This window comes from Lithobates pipiens, unplaced genomic scaffold (genome assembly GCF_037356315.1).
Source record: "Lithobates pipiens isolate NorthernLeopardFrog02 unplaced genomic scaffold, aLitPip1_a1.2 Scaffold_13, whole genome shotgun sequence".
NCBI classification, from domain to species: Eukaryota; Metazoa; Chordata; class Amphibia; order Anura; family Ranidae; genus Lithobates; species Lithobates pipiens.
Genome location: NW_027507718.1, coordinates 541250076 through 541273927, shown reverse-complemented (window position 1 = coordinate 541273927; position 23852 = coordinate 541250076). Strand labels below are relative to the sequence as shown.

Genomic DNA, 23852 nt, shown 5'->3' with positions numbered 1-23852 from the left:
CCCTCTGAGGCCAACTGCGTCAAAGCGCCTTTCTCCCTGGCCAACTGTGTCAAAGCGACCCCCCCCCCCCCCCAGCCTACTGCATCAAAAACAATTCTAGGATTCCACTCTGACTTCAGTGGGATTCAGGTGCTATATTTGTGGTATGCAGAATTTTCGAGTTTAGCGAATGTCTAGTGATCCGAAGTGTGCTGTGTTTAGTCATCACTACTTGTTATATACAGGGGGCAGGGGGCGGGGGGCGGGGGGCAGGGGGTTGGGGACAGGGGGCAGGGGGCGGGGTCTATATCTGTTGACTATCAATGTTATTTTTACTTTCCATAATAAATGTGCAAATGATAAACAGATGTCAGCAAATCACTGATTTATTATGGTCGTGCGCTGTGCGTGATTGGACCTTTTTTAACTTGGGAGTGCTCAAAGCCCAACATTTACTTGTTACTGAGCATTAACAGGGAGAGGCCGAGGTTCCTCACACGTGGGAGGCCTACAGGGAGAGGCCGAGGTTCCTCACACGTGGGAGGCCTACAGGGAGAGGCCGAGGTTCCTCACACGTGGGAGGACTACAGGGAGAGGCCGAGGTTCCTCACATGTGGGAGGCCTACAGGGAAAGGCCGAGGTTCCTCACATGTGGGAGGCCTACAGGGAGAGGCCGAGGTTTCTCACACGTGGGAGGCCTACAGGGAGAGGCCGAGGTTCCTCACACGTGGGAGGCCTACAGGGAAAGGCCGAGGTTCCTCACATGTGGGAGGCCTACAGGGAAAGGCCGAGGTTCCTCACATGTGGGAGGCCTACAGGGAGAGGCCGAGGTTCCTCACATGTGGGAGGCCTACAGGGAGAGGCCGAGGTTCCTCACATGTGGGAGGCCTACAGGGAGAGGCCGAGGTTTCTCACACGTGGGAGGCCTACAGGGAGAGGCCGAGGTTCCTCACACGTGGGAGGCCTACAGGGAGAGGCCGAGGTTTCTCACACGTGGGAGGCCTACAGGGAGAGGCCAAGGTTCCTCACATGTGGGAGGCCTACAGGGAGAGGCCGAGGTTTCTCACACGTGGGAGGACTACAGGTTGAGGCCAACGTTTCTCACATGTGGGAGGACTACAGGGAGAGGCCAACGTTTCTCACATGTGGGAGGACTACAGGGAGAGGCCAACGTTTCTCACATGTGGGAGGACTACAGGAAGAGGCCAAGGTTTCTCACACGTGGGAGGACTACAGGTTGAGGCCAACGTTTCTCACACGTGAGAGGCCTACAGGGAGGGGCCGAGGTTCCTCACACATGGGAGGCCTACAGGGGGAGGGCGAGGTTTCTCACATGTGGGAGGCCTACAGGGAGAGGACGAGGTTTCTCACACGTGGGAGGCCTACAGGGGGAGGCCGAGGTTTCTCACACGTGGGAGGACTACAGGTTGAGGCCAACGATTCTCACACGTGGGAGGCCTACAGGGAGAGGCCGAGGTTCCTCACACGTGGGAGGCCTACAGGGAGAGGCCGAGGTTCCTCACACGTGGGAGGCCTACAGGAAGAGGCCGAGGTTCCTCACACGTGGGAGGCCTACAGGGGGAGGCCGAGGTTTCTCACATGTGGGAGGCCTACAGGGAGAGGACGAGGTTTCTCACACGTGGGAGGCCTACAGGGGGAGGCCGAGGTTTCTCACACGTGGGAGGACTACAGGTTGAGGCCAACGTTTCTCACACGTAGGAGGACTACAGGTTGAGGCCAACGTTTCTCACACGTGGGAGGCCTACAGGGAGAGGCCAACGTTTCTCACACGTGGGAGGACTACAGGTTGAGGCCCACGTTTCTCACACGTGGGAGGCCTACAGGGGGGGCCGAGGTTTCTCACACGTGGGAGGCCTACAGGGGGGCCGAGGTTTCTCACACGTGGGAGGACTACAGGTTGAGGCCCACGTTTCTCACATGTGGGAGGCCTACAGGGAGAGGCCGAGGTTCCTCACACGTGGGAGGCCGAGGTTTCTCACATGTGGGAGGACTACAGGGAGAGGCCAACGTTTCTCACATGTGGGAGGCCTACAGGGGGAGGCCGAGGTTTCTCACACGTGGGAGGACTACAGGTTGAGGCCAACGTTTCTCACACGTGGGAGGCCTACAGGGAGAGGTCAACGTTCCTCACACGTGGGAGGCCTACAGGGAGAGGCCGAGGTTTCTCACACGTGGGAGGCCTAGAGGGAGAGGCCGAGGTTTCTCACACGTGGGAGGCCTAAAGGGAGAGGCCGAGGTTCCTCACACGTGGGAGGCCTACAGGTTGGCATAGCTCCCAACTGTCCCTGATTTTTGAGGGACTGTCCCTAATTTGGAGAAATGTCCTTCATTCCCCCCCCATTTGTCCCTCATTTTGGTCTGATCTATATAGTTGTATATATAGCGGCGGGCTCCTGAAGAGCTATGTGTTTTCAAAATTAGAACTTTACCCAAAGCACAGTTTGGTTTGGGCCTATTTGACTAAATTTGGCTTCTGTGTCATTCTGACTGGACGGTGAGATGTTCAGCCTGGCCACAGGGGGCGCTGTCTCTTATTAATAATAATAAAAGGGGAGGAGAGAGTAGTCTGACTTGGGTTGTGGAGCTGTCCCCCGCACATGCGCAGTGTGGGGGGCGGGGCTCTCATCTCACGCATCGGACTCGCTCGGCCAGCCATGAGTCTCTTCCAAGGTCCGGGTGACATGACGACATCGGCTGGGGGTGGAGTCGGGGCGGAGGGAGGGACCTGTAATCTAGGATCCGCTCGCCTCGCGCTCCAGGGCCCCGCCCCCGGCTTCTCCTGTCGGGCCATGTGGTCGGACCGTGCCAGGCTGTCTGGGGACTCACTCACCAAGGAATCAGGTGACGCCCTGTGAGGGCGGTGATTGGCTCTTGTCTCAGACCTTCCCCGAGGCGGAATGGGAGTGACTCCGCCCCCCACCTAGGTGGGAGTGGCGCACTCAGCGCGTGACCCCGGTAATGAGCTTCCCCTCACCCGGATGTATGGAGTCGCCACCCTTCTTATATACCCCGCCCCCGATACACAGGGAGAAGTCATGGAGAGAAATCCGTCCAATCACAAGCGGTCCTGTACATTCTCTATATACCCTTCCGTCTTCTCTATATGTCTTCTATAACTCTATATAGAGATATATCCGCGCTATCCGTCCCCGCACACAGCCCGCAACCACCCGCCGATCTACCCACATCTCCCTGCGACAGCTATGCAAATAGATGGGGCGGAGACACCGCGTCCTATCCAGACAGAGCCTGAGGGGGCGGATACCTGTCCTCTACACACACACACCCGCCTATCAACAGCTCCCTGAGACAGCTATGCAAATAGAGGGGGCGGAGACACCGCGTTCTACCACTCAGATCATTAAAGGGGCGGATACCTGTCACTCTACACACACCCGCCTATCAACAGCTCCCTGAGACAGCTATGCAAATAGAGGGGGCGGAGACACCGCGTTCTACCACTCAGATCATTAAAGGGGGCGGATACCTGCCGCTCTAAATTGGATTGGGTGTCCTGTAAATAAGAAAGAGGGCGGGATGTCAGCGATAGAGGCGGAGCCGGGATCCAGTCACTGCTCCTCGGCGGGTTGAGGACACCGGAAGTGGCTGCCCGTCCTCTCTTTCCTACTTCCGGGTCACGTTTGTTTCCATCATGGCGGCGGTCAGGCAGTTGTTTGCAGCGGCAGAGGTGAGACTCCTGTATTGTAAAGGTGAATAGGGAGCCTCTGCGGCCCCCCCTGAGGGAAGCAGCATGCTCCCAGTGAAGGGGCTCCTCATACTGTGAGCTGTCAGTCATTCTTCTCTATCTGTGTCTCCGTAGAGATGTGTCTGGGGCTCCTCCCTCCTCCGGAGGTCGTGCTCCTCCTCCTCCGTCCTCCAGCAAGCCGCCAGCAGCCAGGTGAGTATGCCCGCACCGCGGGGGTGGAGCCCTGCCAACCCATAACGGCCAATCGGCAGTAAGCCCGTCCCCACCGGAGCCGCTTCTCTCGTATAACCCATTTTTAGGCCTGAAGGTCACATAAAACCCCCCAAACGTGATATATTTTCTGAAAGCGGAGACCCCGGAGAATAAAATGGGGGAGGTCCCACCTTTTTTTTATGCCACGCGGTATTAGCGCAACGCATTATTAAAATGAAAAGTTTCGGTAAAAATAAAAAAAAATACACAAAAGTAGATTTTTTGGATACAAAGACGCCAAGAAAAATCACCCAGTAAAATAAACACCTGACATGCCGAGGGTTAAGATTGCGTGCGACGCGATGTTTTCATGCGTAGGCCCCACCCCCAACGCATGTATTTATAGTTACGGGGGTCCTTAAACATTTTGGGAGGAGGGATGTTAGGTTCTTGCATGGAACTTTTTTTTTTTTTTTTTTTAGTCTTTATTTTTTTTATACTAAATACTTGTTTTTTTTCATCCCATAGAGGACAAAAAGTCACCTAAGGGATGAATATTTTGGTGACGGGTTCCCTTTATGAGACAATCGGGGGTCTAATAGGCTCCTGATGTCTCCCCTGTCCTCCAGTGAAGCTGGTGGAGCACGGATCGCACTCCCTGAGCTTCTCCTCCTCGGGGGATGTGACACCGGGATCGTTTTACAGGTCACTAACAGGAAGGGGAGATCAGAGAGCCAGAGTTCGGTGATCTCTTCCACCCCCCCCCCCCACCTCCTATCCTGATCCCGGGTCCACTGATAGGTTGCTGCAGTCGGGGATTATTGGGAGGGGTCAGAGCTATGTTTGTGTATACCATGATGGGAAGTCCCTTCCCTTAGTGACAGGGTGTCTTTACAAACACCTTCCCATAAATAACCCCAATAGATTTGTCTCCAGGGGGCAGGCAGGGTTTGTATCTTCAGTGGGTGTGTTTGTATCTTCAGTGGGTGTGTTTGTATCTTCAGTAGGTGGGTTTGTATCTTCAGTGGGTGGGTTTGTATCTTCAGTGGGTGTGTTTGTATCTTCAGTGGGTGTGTTTGTATCTTCAGTGGGTGTGTTTGTATCTTCAGTGGGTGTGTTTGTATCTTCAGTGGGTGTGTTTGTATCTTCAGTGGGTGTGTTTGTATCTTCAGTGGGTGTGTTTGTATCTTCAGTGGGTGTGTTTGTATCTTCAGTGGGTGTGTTTGTATCTTCAGTGGGTGGGTTTGTATCTTCAGTGGGTGGGTTTGTATCTTCAGTGGGTGGGTTTGTATCTTCAGTGGGTGGGTTTGTATCTTCAGTGGGTGGGTTTGTATCTTCAGTGGGTGGGTTTGTATCTTCAGTGGGTGGGTTTGTATCTTCAGTGGGTGGGTTTGTATCTTTAGTGGGTGTGTTTGTATCTTCAGTGGGTAGGGGTCATTTCTCCTCTTGGTCATCTCTTCAGAGGGTGTGGTTGTCTCTTTTTATTGGGTGGGATTGTCCTTCCAGGGGAGGGGATCGTCTCTCCAGTGGGTAGGGTTGTCTTTTATTGGGTGGGGTCATCTCTCTAGCAAGTGGCGCCATCCCTCCAGTAGGTGGGAATGTCTCTTTATTGGGCGGGGTCATCATTCCACTTGGTCTTGTCTTCTCTTCGGTAAGTGAAGTTGTCCCTCTAGTGGGTGGGGGTCATCTCTCCAGTGGGCGTGGCCATCTCTCCAGTGGGCGTGGCCATCTCTCCAGTGGGCGTGGTCATCTCTCCAGTGAGCGTGGCCATCTCTCCAGTGGGTGTGGTCGCCTCTTTATTGGGTGTGGGTCATCTCTCCAGTAAGTGGAGTTGTCTCTCTCTTGTGGGTGGGGTTGTGTCTCCGGTGGGAGGAGTTGTCTTTGTCCTGAGTGTGATGTCATTCTCTGTGTTCTGTGATGTCACAGGGGGAGTCGGGCCTGTCGGAGGGGGCTTCCGTGTCACTATGATCCCCGGGGACGGAGTGGGTCCGGAGCTCATGCACTCTGTGAAGGAAGTCTTTAAGGTGAGTGAGTTATACAGTGACATCATCTGGGCACACGGGCCCCCCCCCCTCCCCCGCCCGAACTCAACATTCATGTGTCCCTTCCTACCATTACCTTCTTCTACCATGTGACCTATTCACCCTTCTGTGTGCCCCGCCCCCTGTGTGTGTGTGATGTCAGTTTGCCCCGCCCTCTGTGTGTGTAATGTCAGTTTGCCCCGCCCTCTGTGTGTGTAATGTTAGTTTGCCCCGCCCTCTGTGTGTGATGTCAGTTTGCCCCGCCCTCTGTGTGTGTAATGTCAGTTTGCCCAGCCCTCTGTGTGTGTGATGTCAGTTTGCCCCGCCCTCTGTGTGTGTAATGTCAGTTTGCCCCGCCCTCTGTGTGTGATGTCAGTTTGCCCCGCCCCCTGTGTGTGTGTAATGTCAGTTTGCCCAGCCCTCTGTGTGTGTGATGTCAGTTTGCCCCGCCCTCTGTGTGTGTGTGTTGCTGCCCAGGGGGGGTAAATGGAAAATTGTGAGCTGCTAGTGCTGGTACATGCTCCTTCATACCCAGAAGTTCTGTGTATTTCCCAGCTCTTCATGCTGATTGGCCCAATGCTGTCGCATGCTTCTTCATACTTACAAGTACTGCATATTTCCTTCTCCTCCTCCTCATTCTCCTCTTGCAGGCCGCCGACGTCCCAGTGGAATTCGATGAACATCACCTGAGCGAGGTGCAGAACATGGCGTCCCCTGAGAAGCTGGAGCAGGTGCTGAGCTCCATGCAGGCCAATAAAGTGGCCATTAAAGGTAAGTCGTCATGGCCCCACGGGTCACATGGGTCGGGGAGAAAATTCCCGGGATGATGTCGGCATATACAGCGGGTATAAAAAAAGAATATTTTGTGTGGCCGCCATTATTTTCCAGCACGGCCTTAACCCTCTTGGGCATGGAGGTCCAGAGCTTCACAGGTTGTCACTGGAGTTCTCTTCCCCCTCCCCCATGATGACATCACGGAGCTGGTGGATGTTGGAGACCTTCCCCTCCTCCACCTTCCCTCTGAGGATCCCCCACAGATGACCAATAGGGTTTAGGTCTGGAGACATGCTTGGCCAGTCCATCACCTTTACCCTCAGCTTCTTTAGCAAGGCAGTGGTGGTGTTGGAGGTGTGTTTGGGGTGGTTATCATGTTGGAATACTGCCCTGCGGTCCAGTCTCTGAAGGGAGGGGATCATGCTCTGCTTCAGTATGTCACAGTACATGTTGGCATTCATGGTCCCCTCAATGATCTGTAGCCCCCCAGTGCCGGCAGCACTCATGCAGCCCCAGACCATGACACCCCCACCACCATGCCTGACTGTAGACACACTTGTCTTTGTCCTCCTCACCTGGTTGCCCCCACACACGCCTGACACCATCTGACACCAAATACCTTTATCTTGGTCTCATCAGACCACAGGACATGGTTCCAGTAATCCATCTCCTTAGTCTGCTTGTCTTCAGCAAACTGTTTGTGGTCTTTCTTGTGCATCACCTTTAGAAGAGGCTTCCTTCTGGGGTGACAGCCATGCAGACCAATTTGATGCAGTGTGCGGCGTATGGTCTGAGCACTGACAGGCTGACCCCCCACCACCCCTACAACCTCTGCAGCAATGCTGGCAGCACTCATACGTCTATTTCCCAAAGACACCCTCTGGATATGACGCTGATCACGTGACCTCAACTTCTTTGGTGGACCATGGCGAGGCCTGTTCTGAGGGGAACCTGTCCTGTTATACCGCTGTATGGTCTTGGCCACCGTGCTGCAGCTCAGTTTTCAGGGTCTTGGCGATCTTCTTATAGCCTAGGCCATCTTTATGTAGAGCAACAATTCTTATCTTCAGAAACTTCAGAGAGATCTTTGCCATGAGGTGCCATGTTGTACTTCCAGTGACCAGTATGAGAGAGTGAGAGCGATAACACCGAATTTAACACACCTGCTCCCCATTCACACCTGAGACCTTGTAACACTAACGAGTCACATGACACCGGGGGGGAGAGGAAAATGCCTAATTGGGCCCAATTTGGACATTTTCACTTAGGGGTGTACTGACTTTTGTTGCCAGCGGTTTAGTCATTAATGGCTGTGTGTTGAGTTATTTTGAGGGGACGGCAAATTTACACTGTTATACAAGCTGTACACTCACTACTTTACATTGTAGACAAGTGTCATTTCTTCAGTGTTGTCACATGAAAAGAGAGGAGAAATGTCACTGAGGGGTGTACTCACTTTTGTGACATGCTGTATATATTGTTATCCCCAGAGAAGGGGCGGCAGGAGGAGAGGATTCTTTGGGGGGGGGGGGGGGACCTATGGGAGGAGAGAATTCTTTGGGGGGGGGGGGGCCTATGGGAGGAGAGGATTCTTTTGGGGGGGATCCTATGGGAGGAGATGAGTGTAGTAGAAACAAGAAGTGATAAAAGATGGAGGAGGGGATTGACTGTCTGTGTGTGACGTGTCCTCTGTCTGTCTCTGCAGGGAAGATCCACACCCCCATGGAGTACAAAGGTGAACTGGCCTCCTATGAGATGAGACTCAGGTACGATCTGTATAACCCTCTCTCCCCTCCCCCCCCCCCCCTTTCCCGGGTACACACCTAAAAGGGCTCAGCAGTGGGCTGCATATGGGACCACAGGAGATGGGAGGGGGGGTATAATGGACCCCAGAGAACAAAGCCCTGCAGGCCCACCAGACATTAGACAGGGTTGGGAGGGACTGCTGGGGATGAGCTGAGGCATGGAGCGGGGCCCACGAGGGAGCTGTCGGGGATGGAGCGGGGGCCAGGAGGGAGCTGTCGGGGATGGAGCGGGGGCCAGGAGGGAGCTGTCGGGGATGGAGCGGGGGCCCACGAGGGAGCTGTCGGGGATGGAGCGGGGGCCCACGAGGGAGCTGTCGGGGATGGAGCGGGGGCCCACGAGGGAGCTGTCGGGGATGGAGCGGGGGCCCACGAGAGAGCTGTCGGGGATGGAGCGGGGGCCCAGGAGGGAGCTGTCGGGGATGGAGCGGGGGCCAGGAGGGAGCTGTCGGGGGTGGAGCGGGGGCCAGGAGGGAGCTGTCGGGGATGGAGCGGGGGCCCACGAGGGAGCTGTCGGGGATGGAGCGGGGGCCCACGAGGGAGCTGTCGGGGATGGAGCGGGGGCCCACGAGGGAGCTGTCGGGGATGGAGCGGGGGCCCACGAGGGAGCTGTCGGGGATGGAGCGGGGGCCCACGAGGGAGCTGTCGGGGATGGAGCGGGGGCCCACGAGGGAGCTGTCGGGGATGGAGCGGGGGCCCACGAGGGAGCTGTCGGGGATGGAGCGGGGGCCCACGAGGGAGCTGTCGGGGATGGAGCGGGGGCCCACGAGGGAGCTGTCGGGGATGGAGCGGGGGCCCACGAGGGAGCTGTCGGGGATGGAGCGGGGGCCCACGAGGGAGCTGTCGGGGATGGAGCGGGGGCCCACGAGGGAGCTGTCGGGGATGGAGCGGGGCCCACGAGGGAGCTGTCGGGGATGGAGCGGGGGCCCACGAGGGAGCTGTCGGGGATGGAGCGGGGGCCCACGATGGAGCTGTCGGGGATGGAGCGGGGGCCCACGAGGGAGCTGTCGGGGATGGAGCGGGGGCCCACGAGGGAGCTGTCGGGGATGGAGCGGGGGCCCACGAGGGAGCTGTCGGGGATGGAGCGGGGGCCCAGGAGGGAGCTGTCGGGGATGGAGCGGGGGCCCAGGAGGGAGCTGTCGGGGATGGAGCGGGGGCCCAGGAGGGAGCTGTCGGGGATGGAGCGGGGGCCCAGGAGGGAGCTGTCGGGGATGGAGCGGGGGCCCAGGAGGGAGCTGTCGGGGATGGAGCGGGGGCCCAGGAGGGAGCTGTCGGGGATGGAGCGGGGGCCCACGAGGGAGCTGTCGGGGATGGAGCGGGGGCCCACGAGGGAGCTGTCGCGCAATGAACGGGGTCACGAGGGAACCGTTGGGTGTGGGGCTAAGGAACTATCAGGAGAGGGACAGTGCTGCGAGGGACCACGGGGAAGCCAGGCCTCCACTCTGAACTGATGATAGGATGATGTCTTATTGTGCGCCATCACACAGGATTATCATTTCCCAGAATCCCCAGTAACGCAAAATCTACTCCTCTCCTCACAGACGGAAGTTGGATCTCTTTGCCAATGTGGTTCATGTGAACAGTCTACCGGGATACAAGACCCGACACAACAATCTGGACCTGGTCATCATCCGAGAGCAAACTGAGGGCGAGTACAGCTCCTTGGAACATGAGGTACATGGAGGGGCGGTGTAAAGCACATGGTACACAATGAAGGGGAGTATGAAGTATATTGTACGTTTTTGGGGGTAGGAGGTACATTAGACGTTGGGGTGAGGGAGGAGGTACATTGAATGTGGTTGGGGGGAGGTAGGAGGTACATTGGACGTGGTTTGGGGGAGGTAGAAGGTACATTGGATGTGGTTGGGGGTAGCAGGTTCATTGGACGTGGTTGGAGGTACATTGGTTGTGGGTAGGAGGTACATTGGACGTGGTTGAAGGGGATTTAGGAGGTACATTAGACGTGGTTGGGGGTACATTGGATGTGGTTGTGGGTAGGAGGTACATTGGATGTGGTTGGGGGGGAGGTAGGAGGTACATTGGACGTGGTTGAAGGGGATTTAGGAGGTACATTAGACGTGGTTGGGGGTACATTGGATGTGGTTGTGGGTAGGAGGTACATTGGATGTGGTTGGGGGGGAGGTAGGAGGTACATTGGACGTGGTTGGGGGGAGGTAGGAGGTTCATTGGACGTGGTGGGTGCTCAAGGTATGTGGGGGGAGGTGCACCTGATGGCAGCCCTTGTGTGATGGATTTTGTGTGTTTTGGGGTGCAGAGTGTCAGCGGAGTCATCGAATGTCTGAAGATCATCACCAGAGTGAAGTCCAACCGGATTGCCAAGTTTGCCTTTGATTACGCCACGAAGAAAGGTCGGTCCAAGGTCACGGCTGTGCACAAAGCCAACATAATGTGAGTCCAGAGGAAGGGAGGTCCGTCACTCCTCTGACGGTGTGGGGGAGGGAGCGCTCAGATGGGAGGGGAAACGTCTCCCCCCTCTATATGGTTCCTTCCACCCGGGGAGGTCAGAGGTCATCACCTCCTCTATTCAACCAGAGGATGGAGGAGGAAGCGGAGCTGTAGGCGGTTCCTCTATTACTGTGACACGCCCACATCCTTCTCACATAAATTGTAAAAAATTTTTTTGGATCATGTGACTTCTCTGCATAATCCTGTAATCTGTTTCCACCAATCAGGAAGCTGGGTGACGGTCTGTTCCTGCAGTGCTGTAAGGAGGTGGCTGAATTGTATCCCAAAATCCAATACGAGACCATCATCATCGATAACTGCTGCATGCAGGTGAGGACACGCCCCTACAGGACACTCCCCCTTCACCCTCCCCCACAGGACACTCCCCCTTCACCCTCCCCCACAGGACACTCCCCCCGCAGGTCAAGCCACCTTCACCCTCAGGACACTCCCCCTTCGCCCTCACCCTCAGGACACTCCCCCTTCGCCCTCACCCTCAGGACACTCCCCCTTCGCCCTCACCCTCAGGACACTCCCCCTTCGCCCTCACCCTCAGGACACTCCCCCTTCGCCCTCACCCTCAGGACACTCCCCCCGCAGGACACGCCACCTTCACCCTCAGGACACTCACCCTCAGGACACTCCCCCTTCGCCCTCACCCTCAGGACACTCCCCCTTCGCCCTCACCCTCAGGACACTCCCCCTTCGCCCTCACCCTCAGGACACTCCCCCTTCGCCCTCACCCGCAGGACACGCCACCTTCACCCTCAGGACACTCCCCCTTCGCCCTCACCCTCAGGACACTCCCCCTTCGCCCTCACCCTCGGGACACTCCCCCTTCGCCCTCACCCTCGGGACACTCCCCCTTCGCCCTCACCCTCGGGACACTCCCCCTTCGCCCTCACCCTCGGGACACTCCCCCTTCGCCCTCACCCTCAGGACACTCCCCCTTCGCCCTCACCCTCAGGACACTCCCCCTTCGCCCTCACCCGCAGGACACGCCACCTTCACCCTCAGGACACTCCCCCTTCGCCCTCACCCTCAGGACACTCCCCCTTCGCCCTCACCCTCAGGACACTCCCCCTTCGCCCTCACCCTCGGGACACTCCCCCTTCGCCCTCACCCTCAGGACACTCTCCCCCTTCGCCCTCACTCTCGGGACACTCCCCCTTCGCCCTCACCTTCGGGACACTCCCCCTTCGCCCTCACCTTCGGGACACTCCCCCTTTGCCCTCACCTTCGGGACACTCCCCCTTTGCCCTCACCTTCGGGACACTCCCCCTTTGCCCTCACCTTCGGGACACTCCCCCTTTGCCCTCACCTTCGGGACACTCCCCCTTTGCCCTCACCCTCGGGACACTCCCCCTTTGCCCTCACCCTCGGGACACTCCCCCTTTGCCCTCACCTTCGGGACACTCCCCCTTTGCCCTCACCTTCGGGACACTCCCCCTTTGCCCTCACCTTCGGGACACTCCCCCTTTGCCCTCACCTTCGGGACACTCCCCCTTTGCCCTCACCTTCGGGACACTCCCCCTTTGCCCTCACCTTCGGGACACTCCCCCTTTGCCCTCACCCTCGGGACACTCCCCCTTTGCCCTCACCCTCGGGACACTCCCCCTTTGCCCTCACCCTCGGGACACTCCCCCTTTGCCCTCACCCTCGGGACACTCCCCCTTTGCCCTCACCCTCGGGACACTCCCCCTTTGCCCTCACCCTCGGGACACTCCCCCTTTGCCCTCACCCTCGGGACACTCCCCCTTTGCCCTCCCCCGTAAGACAGTCATCCTTTACCCTCACCCTCAGCACACTCCCCCCCCCTTCGACCTCACCCTCAGGACACTCCCCCTTCGCCCTCAGCACACTCCCCCCCCCTTCGACCTCATCCTCAGGACACTCCCCCCTCACCCTCTTAGAGAGGGTCTGGCTCTGTCTTATTTCTCTATCACACCCTATAATAGGGGCAATCTGCACTTTGTCACCCTGCAGTAGGCGGGTCAGACTCCCTATGTTATAATGCTTCCTGCCTGACACCCTATAGTAGGAGGGGCAGGCTCCATATCTTAGACTTTGTATTATTGCTGTCTCCTCTGTCACCCATGGAGGAGGGGGAGGGGGGGGCAGACTTCCAGCGTCTCTCCGTATTGAGTAGTAATTGTTGTTTTTCTCACAGCTGGTACAGAACCCATATCAGTTTGACGTGCTGGTGATGCCGAATCTGTACGGGAACATCATCGATAACCTGGCGGCGGGTCTGGTGGGAGGAGCCGGAGTGGTTCCCGGGGAGAGTTACAGCGCGGAGTATGCCGTGTTTGAGACGGTGAGTTCGGGCTGTGGGGGGGCGGGGCCAGCTGGATTCCCATAATTCTCTCTGTGTTATCTGGATGAAGAGTAAATCATTATCTGTCATTTCATCTCACTCTACCCAGGAGGCAGCAAGCCACTCATTTACCCAGCATGCTGCTTGTTCTGTCTCCCCAGGGGGCCCGTCATCCCTTCGCTCAGGCCGTGGGCCGGAATATTGCCAATCCAACCGCCATGTTACTGACCGCCACAAACATGTTACGCCACCTCAAGTAAGTGACGGCCTGTCCCCTGCAGTATATCATGTGACTCGGGGCCCGTGTATGTGAAGCTCTGCTGTCTGCGGCCATATTTGTGGGGGTGTGTCTATACACATCACTCTGTGGGGGTGGGGTATCACTGCTTGTCTGTCTACACATCACTCCTCGGGGGTGGGGTCTCACTGCTGCCAGAGGGAATCTGTATACAGATCACTCCTCATGGGTGGAGTCTCACTGCTGCCAGAGGGTGTCTGTAGACAGATCATTCCTCAGGGGTATGGTCTCACTGCTGCCAGAAGGAGTCTGCATACAGATCACTCCTCGGGGGTGGGGTCTCACTGCTGCCAGAAGGAGTCTGTAGTCAGATCACTCCTCGGGGGTGGGGTCTCACTGCTGCCAGAAGGAGTCTGTAGTCAGATCACTCCTCGGGGGTGGGGTCTCACTGTTGCCAGAAGGAGTCTGTAGTCAGATCACTCCTCGGGGGTGGGGTCTCACTGTTGCCAGAAGACGGCTGTATACAGATCACTCCTCAGGGGTGGGGTCTCACTGTTGCCAGAAGGAGTCTGTAGACAGATCACTCCTCAGGGGTGGGGTCTCACTGTTGCCAGAAGGAGTCTGTAGACAGATCACTCCTCAGGGGTGGGGTCTCACTGTTGCCAGAAGGAGTCTGTAGACAGATCACTCCTCAGGGGTGGGGTCTCACTGTTGCCAGAAGGAGTGTGTATACAGATCACTCCTTGGGGGAGGGGTCTCACTGCTGCCAGCGGACGGCTGTATACAGATCACTCCTCGGGGGTGGGGTCTCACTGCTGCTAGAAGACGGCTGTATACAGATCACTCCTCAAGGGGTCTGCTGAGGACCCAGAAAGTTGTAAAAAGTTAGTTGAGTCTGTCAGGGCGAGGCTATCAGAGGAGGCGGAGTGACCTTTTAATATAACAATATGGCTGGTGGTCGGGAATGACGAGAATTCTGTTTATTTCCAGCCTGGAATATCACTCCACCCTCATCTCTGACGCTGTGAAGAAGGTGATTAAACAGGGAAAGGTGAGAGACCCGACCTGCTTTGTATTGTTTGTGGTGGTCTAATAACAATTCTGCATTGCTGTATAACAGGCTAACTCCACCCACTACACCGATTAACCCACCCCTCCCCCTCTAACAAAGGGCATTTCTCCATCGTCCAGTGAGGGGCACAAGAATTCGGTAACAGTTTGGGTTATACCACTGCCTACATTGTAGCACTTTTCTAGAACTTTGTGTACCATGTTGGCTAGCCAAGGATGGGCTTTCCCGGTCCAGAGCCGTAGCCTGGAACCCCTTTTCCAAGATTGTGGTAGAGCATTTCCTCTTTGGGAAGTACCGGTGGTCTGAGCCTATGGTGGCTATGATCTGTGATCCACATTCAATGGACCTTCCAACACATGGGTTGATGATCTCCTCCTCACCTTTCTGGACCTCACTGGTAGGAGATGTAAGTTCCTCCTTGGATCCCAAGTTCAGATGAACAAGTCCTTCTCTCTTATCTTTGGAGCTACCTGGTATTTTTCGGGACATTGGACCTCATGTCTCCCCTGCTGCCTAATCTGGTTTTCAGCATCCTTGTATTTACAACTCTTCAGAAGGACCTGAGAGTCGTAGACTTCGGCCAGATGGGGCCTCTCGAGTGTCCAGTCATAACTAGCCAACGGGTAAGCTGGTCTAGTGCCGGTCCTCTAAGGAAGGCTCATTGCACCCATCCCCGTTTGTTAGGGATTTGTCTCCTCCTTCCCCATTTAGAGGATTGTGAGGTGTTTAGGATATTTCATCCTCCTCTTCTTTCTCCTCCTCCTCCTCCTCGGTATTCGGGAACATGGTCTTTGAGGGGAGGAGGCATCCAGTCCATCCCTGTCATGGCCCATCAGTCCTTTTAGGGTTTGTCTACACTTTAACACAAATTAAAGAGCCATCTTCTATCATCATGTTTTTGTTTGGGTACAACGTCGCACAACCGCGCAATTGTCAGTTAAAGCGACGCGCTGCAGAATCACAAAAAATGGCCTGGGCATTGAGCAGCCAATTCTTCCGGGGGGCTGAAGTGGTTAAAGGGGCCCAGGAGAACCCCAGTTTCTTAGTACCCCTGTTCAGCAGATCCCCAGCTCTTTAGTACCCCTGTTCAGCAGATCCCCAGCTCTTTAGTACCCCTGTTCAGCAGATCCCCAGCTCTTTAGTACCCCTGTTCAGCAGATCCTCAGCTCATTCATACCCCCGTTCAGCACATATACTGACCCTGTATCCTGCTTGCTCACAAAACAGGGGCATGCTGGGTAGTCAAAGGGGCTGGCTTGCAACCTTTCTGTTTTCCGATGTCCTGACCTCCTCTATGCAGCAGTATAACCCAACCAAACTATTACTGAATTTCTGTGTCCCCCCTCCCCCCAATGGACTGGAAGAAATAGATTTTTACAGAAAGTCTAAAAAAATATTTTCCCACTCACTGCATCTCCCCCCTCCCCCCCCAGTAAATGACACCCTCACTCTGTCTCCACCCAGAAATAAACCCTCCCACTCCGTACCTCCTCCCAGATATAAACCCTCCCACCCCGTACCTCCTCCCAGATATAAACCCTCCCACTCCGTACCTCCTCCCAGATATAAACACTCCCACTCCGTACCTCCTCCCAGATATAAACACTCCCACTCCGTACCTCCTCCCAAATATAAACCCTCCCACTCTGTATCTCCTCCCAGATATAAACCCTCCCACTCTGTATCTCCTCCCAGAAATAAACCCTCCCACTCCGTACCTCCTCCCACTCTGTATCTCCTCCCAGAAATAAACCCTCCCACTCTGTATCTCCTCCCAGAAATAAACCCTCCCACTCTGTATCTCCTCCCAGAAATAAACCCTCCCACTCTGTATCTCCTCCCAGATATAAACCCTCCCACTCTGTATCTCCTCCCAGAAATAAACCCTCCCACTCTGTATCTCCTCCCAGAAATAAACCCTCCCACTCTGTATCTCCTCCCAGAAATAAACCCTCCCACTCTGTACCTCCTCCCAGATATAAACCCTCCCACTCTGTATCTCCTCCCAGATATAAACCCTCCCACTCTGTATCTCCTCCCAGATATAAACCCTCCCACTCTGTATCTCCTCCCAGATATAAACCCTCCCACTCTGTATCTCCTCCCAGATATAAACCCTCCCACTCTGTATCTCCTCCCAGATATAAACCCTCCCACTCCATACCTCCTCCCAGATATAAACCCTCCCACTCTGTATCTCCTCCCAGATATAAACCCTCCCACTCTGTATCTCCTCCCAGATATAAACCCTCCCACTCTGTATCTCCTCCCAGATATAAACCCTCCCACTCCATACCTCCTCCCAGATATAAACCCTCCCACTCCATACCTCCTCCCAGATATAAACCCTCCCACTCTGTATCTCCTCCCAGATATAAACCCTCCCACTCTATATCTCCACCTAGAAATAAACCCTCCCACTCCATACCTCCTCCCAGATATAAACCCTCCCACTCCGTACCTCCTCCCAGATATAAACCCTCCCACTCCGTACCTCCTCCCAGATATAAACCCTCCCACTCCGTACCTCCTCCCAGATATAAACCCTCCCACTCCGTACCTCCTCCCAGATATAAACCCTCCCACTCCGTACCTCCTCCCAGATATAAACCCTCCCACTCCGTACCTCCTCCCAGATATAAACCCTCCCACTCCGTACCTCCTCCCAGATATAAACCCTCCCACTCCGTACCTCCTCCCAGATATAAACCCTCCCACTCCGTACCTCCTCCCAGATATAAACCCTCCCACTCCGTACCTCCTCCCAGATATAAACCCTCCCACTCCGTACCTCCTCCCAGATATAAACCCTCCCACTCCGTACCTCCTCCCAGATATAAACCCTCCCACTCCGTACCTCCTCCCAGATATAAACCCTCCCACTCCGTATCTCCATCCAGATATAAACCCTCCCACTCTGTATCTCCTCCCAGATACAAACCCTCCCACTCTGTATCTCCTCCCAGATATAAACCCTCCCACTCTATCTCCTCCCAGATATAAACCCTCCCACTCTATCTCCTCCCAGATACAAACCCTCCCACTCTGTATCTCCTCCCAGATATAAACCCTCCCACTCTGTATCTCCTCCCAGATATAAACCCTCCCACTCTGTATCTCCTCCCAGATATAAACCCTCCCACTCTGTATCTCCTCCCAGATATAAACCCTCCCACTCTGTATCTCCACCCAGATATAAACCCTCCCACTCTGTATCTCCACCCAGATATAAACCCTCCCACTCTGTATCTCCTCCCAGATATAAACCCTCCCACTCTGTATCTCCACCCAGATATAAACCCTCCCACTCTGTATCTCCACCCAGATATAAACCCTCCCACTCTGTATCTCCACCCAGATATAAACCCTCCCACTCTGTATCTCCTCCCAGATATAAACCCTCCCACTCTGTATCTCCTCCCAGATATAAACCCTCCCACTCTGTATCTCCGCCCATAAATAAGTCCTGCCACCTTCTAACAGCCCTCCACCCCCTGTTCCCATCCTCCGTCCTCACCCGGTAATGAATTGATTTCCTTGTACATCGTCTGACGTTCTCTCCTGTGTATGAAGCCGCGTCGGTTGGGGTTCTGCACTCTTATTTTGCATGGCTTTATAAAGAAGTAACCCCGATAATCCCCCACCCCAAATCATCCATTGTTATCGCTGCAGAAAATCGCCAGAAAGGAGTTTCCTCTCTGCTGCTTATTTTGCTGCTTTTTGTACTTTTTTTTTTTTTATTTTTTATTATTATTTGATTTTATTCTGTTTGCTTTACACCATTTTTTTTGCTTCGATTTTTAATTTGCAATTGTATAAATAGAAAGAATTAAGTTCAGAAATAGGGCGGAGTGCAGTGAGTGTGGGATCTCTATAGGGGGCGCCTTCCATAGGAGAGATACGAGGCGTCAGGTGATCCGCTTTGTGAGTTTGGTGTTGGAAGCGGGATAAAACGGGATAGGGTGGTGGTGTGCGCTGTGCTCCGGCTCCAGGGATCAGATGACGCTCCACAATTGGGTAGTACGACCTTGGACTGTACCATCCCATATTTTACTGGTTACCAGTACAACTCCGGGCTGTACCATCCCATATTTTACTGGTTACCAGTACAACTCCGGGCTGTACCATCCCATATTTTACTGGTTATCAGTACAACTCCGGGCTGTACCATCCCATATTTTACTGGTTACCAGTACAACTCCGGGCTGTACCATCCCATATTTTACTGGTTACCAGTACAATTCTGGGCTGTACCATCCCATATTTTACTGGTTACCAGTACAATTCCGGGCTGTACCATCCCATATTTTACTGGTTACCAGTACAATTCCGGGCTGTACCATCCCATATTTTACTGGTTACCAGTACAACTCCGGGCTGTACCATCCCATATTTTAGTTGTTACCAGTACAATTCCGGGCTGTACCATCCCATATTTTAGTGGTTACCAGTACAATTCCGGGCTGTACCATCCCATATTTTACTGGTTACCAGTACAACTCCGGGCTGTACCATCCCATATTTTATTAGTTATCAGTACAACTCCGGGCTGTACCATCCCATATTTTACTGGTTACCAGTACAACTCCGGGCTGTACCATCCCATATTTTAGTGGTTATCAGTACAACTCCGGGCTGTACCATCCCATATTTTACTGGTTACCAGTACAATTCTGGGCTGTACCATCCCATATTTTACTGGTTACCAGTACAATTCTGGGCTGTACCATCCTATATTTTACTGGTTACCAGTACAATTCTGGGCTGTACCATCCCATATTTTACTGGTTACCAGTACAATTCTGGGCTGTACCATCCCATATTTTACTGGTTATCAGTACAACTCCGGGCTGTACCATCCCATATTTTACTGGTTACCAGTACAATTCTGGGCTGTACCATCCCATATTTTACTGGTTACCAGTACAATTCTGGGCTGTACCATCCCATATTTTAGTGGTTATCAGTACAACTCCGGGCTGTACCATCCCATATTTTACTGGTTACCAGTACAATTCTGGGCTGTACCATCCCATATTTTACTGGTTACCAGTACAATTCCGGGCTGTACCATCCCATATTTTACTGGTTATCAGTACAACTCCGGGCTGTACCATCCCATATTTTACTGGTTACCAGTACAATTCTGGGCTGTACCATCCCATATTTTACTGGTTACCAGTACAATTCCGGGCTGTACCATCCCATATTTTACTGGTTACCAGTACAATTCTGGGCTGTACCATCCCATATTTTAGTGGTTATCAGTACAACTCCGGGCTGTACCATCCCATATTTTACTGGTTACCAGTACAACTCCGGGCTGTACCATCCCATATTTTAGTGGTTACCAGTACAACTCCGGGCTGTACCATCCCATATTTTATTAGTTATCAGTACAACTCCGGGCTGTACCATCCCATATTTTATTAGTTATCAGTACAATTCCGGGCTGTACCATCCCATATTTTAGTGGTTACCAGTACAACTCCGGGCTGTACCATCCCATATTTTACTGGTTACCAGTACAACTCCGGGCTGTACCATCCCATATTTTACTGGTTACCAGTACAACTCTGGGCTGTACCATCCCATATTTTAGTGGTTATCAGTACAACTCCGGGCTGTACCATCCCATATTTTACTGGTTACCAGTACAATTCTGGGCTGTACCATCCCATATTTTACTGGTTACCAGTACAATTCTGGGCTGTACCATCCCATATTTTACTGGTTACCAGTACAATTCTGGGCTGTACCATCCCATATTTTACTGGTTATCAGTACAACTCCGGGCTGTACCATCCCATATTTTACTGGTTACCAGTACAACTCCGGGCTGTACCATCCCATATTTTAGTTGTTACCAGTACAATTCCGGGCTGTACCATCCCATATTTTAGTGGTTACCAGTACAATTCCGGGCTGTACCATCCCATATTTTAGTGGTTATCAGTACAACTCCGGGCTGTACCATCCCATATTTTACTGGTTACCAGTACAACTCCGGGCTGTACCATCCCATATTTTACTGGTTACCAGTACAATTCTGGGCTGTACCATCCCATATTTTACTGGTTACCAGTACAATTCTGGGCTGTACCATCCCATATTTTACTGGTTACCAGTACAACTCCGGGCTGTACCATCCCATATTTTACTGGTTACCAGTACAACTCCGCGCTGTACCATCCCATATTTTACTGGTTACCAGTACAACTCCGGGCTGTACCATCCCATATTTTACTGGTTACCAGTACAACTCCGGGCTGTACCATCCCATATTTTAGTGGTTACCAGTACAATTCCGGGCTGTACCATCCCATATTTTAGTGGTTACCAGTACAACTCCGGGCTGTACCATCCCATATTTTAGTGGTTACCAGTACAACTCCGGGCTGTACCATCCCATATTTTAGTGGTTACCAGTACAACTCCGGGCTGTACCATCCCATATTTTAGTGGTTACCAGTACAACTCCGGGCTGTACCATCCCATATTTTAGTGGTTACCAGTACAACTCCGGGCTGTACCATCCCATATTTTACTGGTTACCAGTACAATTCCGGGCTGTACCATCCCATATTTTAGTGGTTATCAGTACAACTCCGGGCTGTACCATCCCATATTTTAGTGGTTATCAGTACAACTCCGGGCTGTACCATCCCATATTTTAGTTGTTACCAGTACAATTCCGGGCTGTACCATCCCATATTTTAGTTGTTACCAGTACAATTCCGGGCTGTACCATCCCATATTTTACTGGTTACCAGTACAACTCCGGGCTGTACCATCCCATATTTTAGTGGTTACCAGTACAATTCCGGGCTGTACCATCCCATATTTTAGTGGTTATCAGTACAACTCCGGGCTGTACCATCCCATATTTTAGTGGTTATCAGTACAACTCCGGGCTGTACCATCCCATATTTTAGTGGTTATCAGTACAACTCTGGGCTGTACCATCCCATATTTTAGTGGTTATCAGTACAACTCCGGGCTGTACCATCCCATATTTTAGTGGTTATCAGTACAACTCCGGGCTGTACCATCCCATATTTTAGTGGTTATCAGTACAACTCCGGGCTGTACCATCCCATATTTTACCGGTTACCAGTACAACTCCGGGCTGTACCATCCCATATTTTACCGGTTACCAGTACAACTTCGGGCTGTACCATCCCATATTTTACCGGTTACCAGTACAACTCCGGGCTGTACCATCCCATATTTTACCGGTTACCAGTACAACCCTTCACTATACCTTTCCATATTTTATTAGTTATCAGTACAACTCCAGACTGTACCATCTCATATTTTATCGGTTACCAGTACAACTCCGGGCTGTACCATTCCATATTTTACTGGTTATCGGTACAACTCTGGACCATACCATTTCACATTTTACTGGTTACTAGTAAAAATCCAGACTGTACCGACCTATTTTACAGCCAGGAGACCTTGAGTCTGTCTGGGATCTTTCTCCACCTCTGTGTACATCCATCCTACTCTATGTTCTCCTCAGCATGTCCATGTCTTCTGTCTTTTTATAATCCAGTATACAGCACTATAGACTAGATACATCCTAAATATAGAACCTTTTATCCAACTGTCCATCCAGAGCCTCTGGTTTATAGATCGGACACATCCTAAATATAGAACCTTTTATCCAACTGTCCATCCAGAACCTCTGGTTTATAGATCGGATACATCCTAAATATAGAACCTTTTATCCAACTGTCCATCCAGAACCTCTGGTTTATAGATCGGATACATCCTAAATATAGAACCTTTTATCCAACTGTCCATCCAGAGATTTGGTTTTTCAGCCATTTGAGGTCTGTTAGTCCTCATCAGTAAATGACATGGATGATGGAACGGCTTATGTGAAGTTCCTGGCGGCTTCAGGAGCCATTAGAATAAGAAGGGGAAAAAAAAGTTGGCTTGTAGGCTTCTCACTGGTGCTTGGCCATTTTTAGGTGGAACTCTGGACTGAGGAGCTTAGTAGGGGTCTGGTGGGGGGCTATTGGGTTATACATGGATGGAGGTGTAACTAATGAGATATATGTAGGTAACCTCTCTTTGGAAGGGCTTGCATGTTCTTGATTTTCATGTCCATCTCTGCTTTGCTTCCATTGCTCTTCAGTTCTATATTCATCCGCCATTTTTGTTTTTGTTCTCTCCCCTTTTTCGTGTGTGTGCGCGCTTCCCCCATCATCTTCCTCCAGGTGCGGACGCGAGACATGGGCGGTTACTCCACCACCACCGACTTCGTCAAAGCTGTGATTGGCAACCTCCATGCTCGATATGCTCAATAGTGTCATTCCCCCCCCCACTCCCCATTCTACAGCCCCCAAGAGTACCATCTCCACCACAAGTCGCTTGTGCCTAGCTGTAATGACCCCCTAGAATCCTCCACCTTTCCCCCCTCCCCTCTGGATAGGCCACACCCATTGAGCTGGGTGGAAGGTGGAAATTGATTGTTCACCTTCCGGAGAAGCAGTCGGACCCCTCAGTATTATTATTATTAGATGGAGTCTCCAGCTTTGTCCAAGCCATAGAAACGCCCCCGAGCTGAATTCCTGGAGGACAGGAAGCAGCTGAACAAGCTTTGGAAGTTGGAATGAAATTCCGGGGGGGGTGTAGGAACCCTTCATGTCTATTTTTGTATCCAGTGTAAATAATATTTATAAATTTGGCCGTATTTCACCAGATAATAAATGTTTGTGTCACAAAGGTGAGAGTGTTCTGTCTGTGTTCTCCTCACAAACATGGAAAGAATGCCAAATGTGTGCTTTCATGGAAAGGAGATGATGAAGTTTCAGTGAGGATCCACATTCAGAGGAGGAGGATGTCGGCAGAATACACGGCTACAAAATGCCCCATGAAAATTGGGTGGCAAAATGTTACCCCAGAGGAGTCAGGATTGGCCATTCCCTGTCTCCAGTATAGGAAGAGCAGCACGCTGGCTTGCGATGCCCTGGGGGAGCAGAGGTAGACCATGTGATGTCTCCAGGGTGGGTTCAGCCAATCACTGCCTCTGGCGTTTTAAAGGAAAGAGCGTTTGCTCTGTGATGTCCTGGAGAGTTGGGTTGAGCCATTCATGGCCTCTGGTGTGGGAAGGGCAGAGTGTTGGCTCTGTGATGTCCTGGGGAGCTGGGTTCAGCCATTCACCGTCTCCAGTGTGGGAAGGGCAGAGCGTTGGCTCTGTGATGTCCTGGGGAGCTGGGTTCAGCCATTCATGGTCTTTGGTGTGAGAAGGGC

At 53.1% G+C, this 23852-nt stretch overlaps 1 protein-coding gene across 1 annotated transcript; it reads left to right on the top strand.

Annotated features, from left to right (window-relative positions):
- The first annotated feature begins 3534 nt into the window (after positions 1-3534).
- On the top strand, positions 3535-23324 carry IDH3B (isocitrate dehydrogenase (NAD(+)) 3 non-catalytic subunit beta). The gene is given in 13 exon segments (XM_077478316.1): positions 3535-3688; positions 3821-3898; positions 5825-5846; positions 5849-5922; positions 6570-6690; positions 8399-8459; positions 10037-10169; positions 10771-10904; positions 11189-11291; positions 13132-13278; positions 13440-13534; positions 14507-14567; positions 22817-23324. Coding segments are annotated over 13 exon segments (1155 nt in total). The 5' UTR covers positions 3535-3652; the 3' UTR covers positions 22907-23324.
- The last annotated feature ends 528 nt before the right edge of the window (positions 23325-23852 follow it).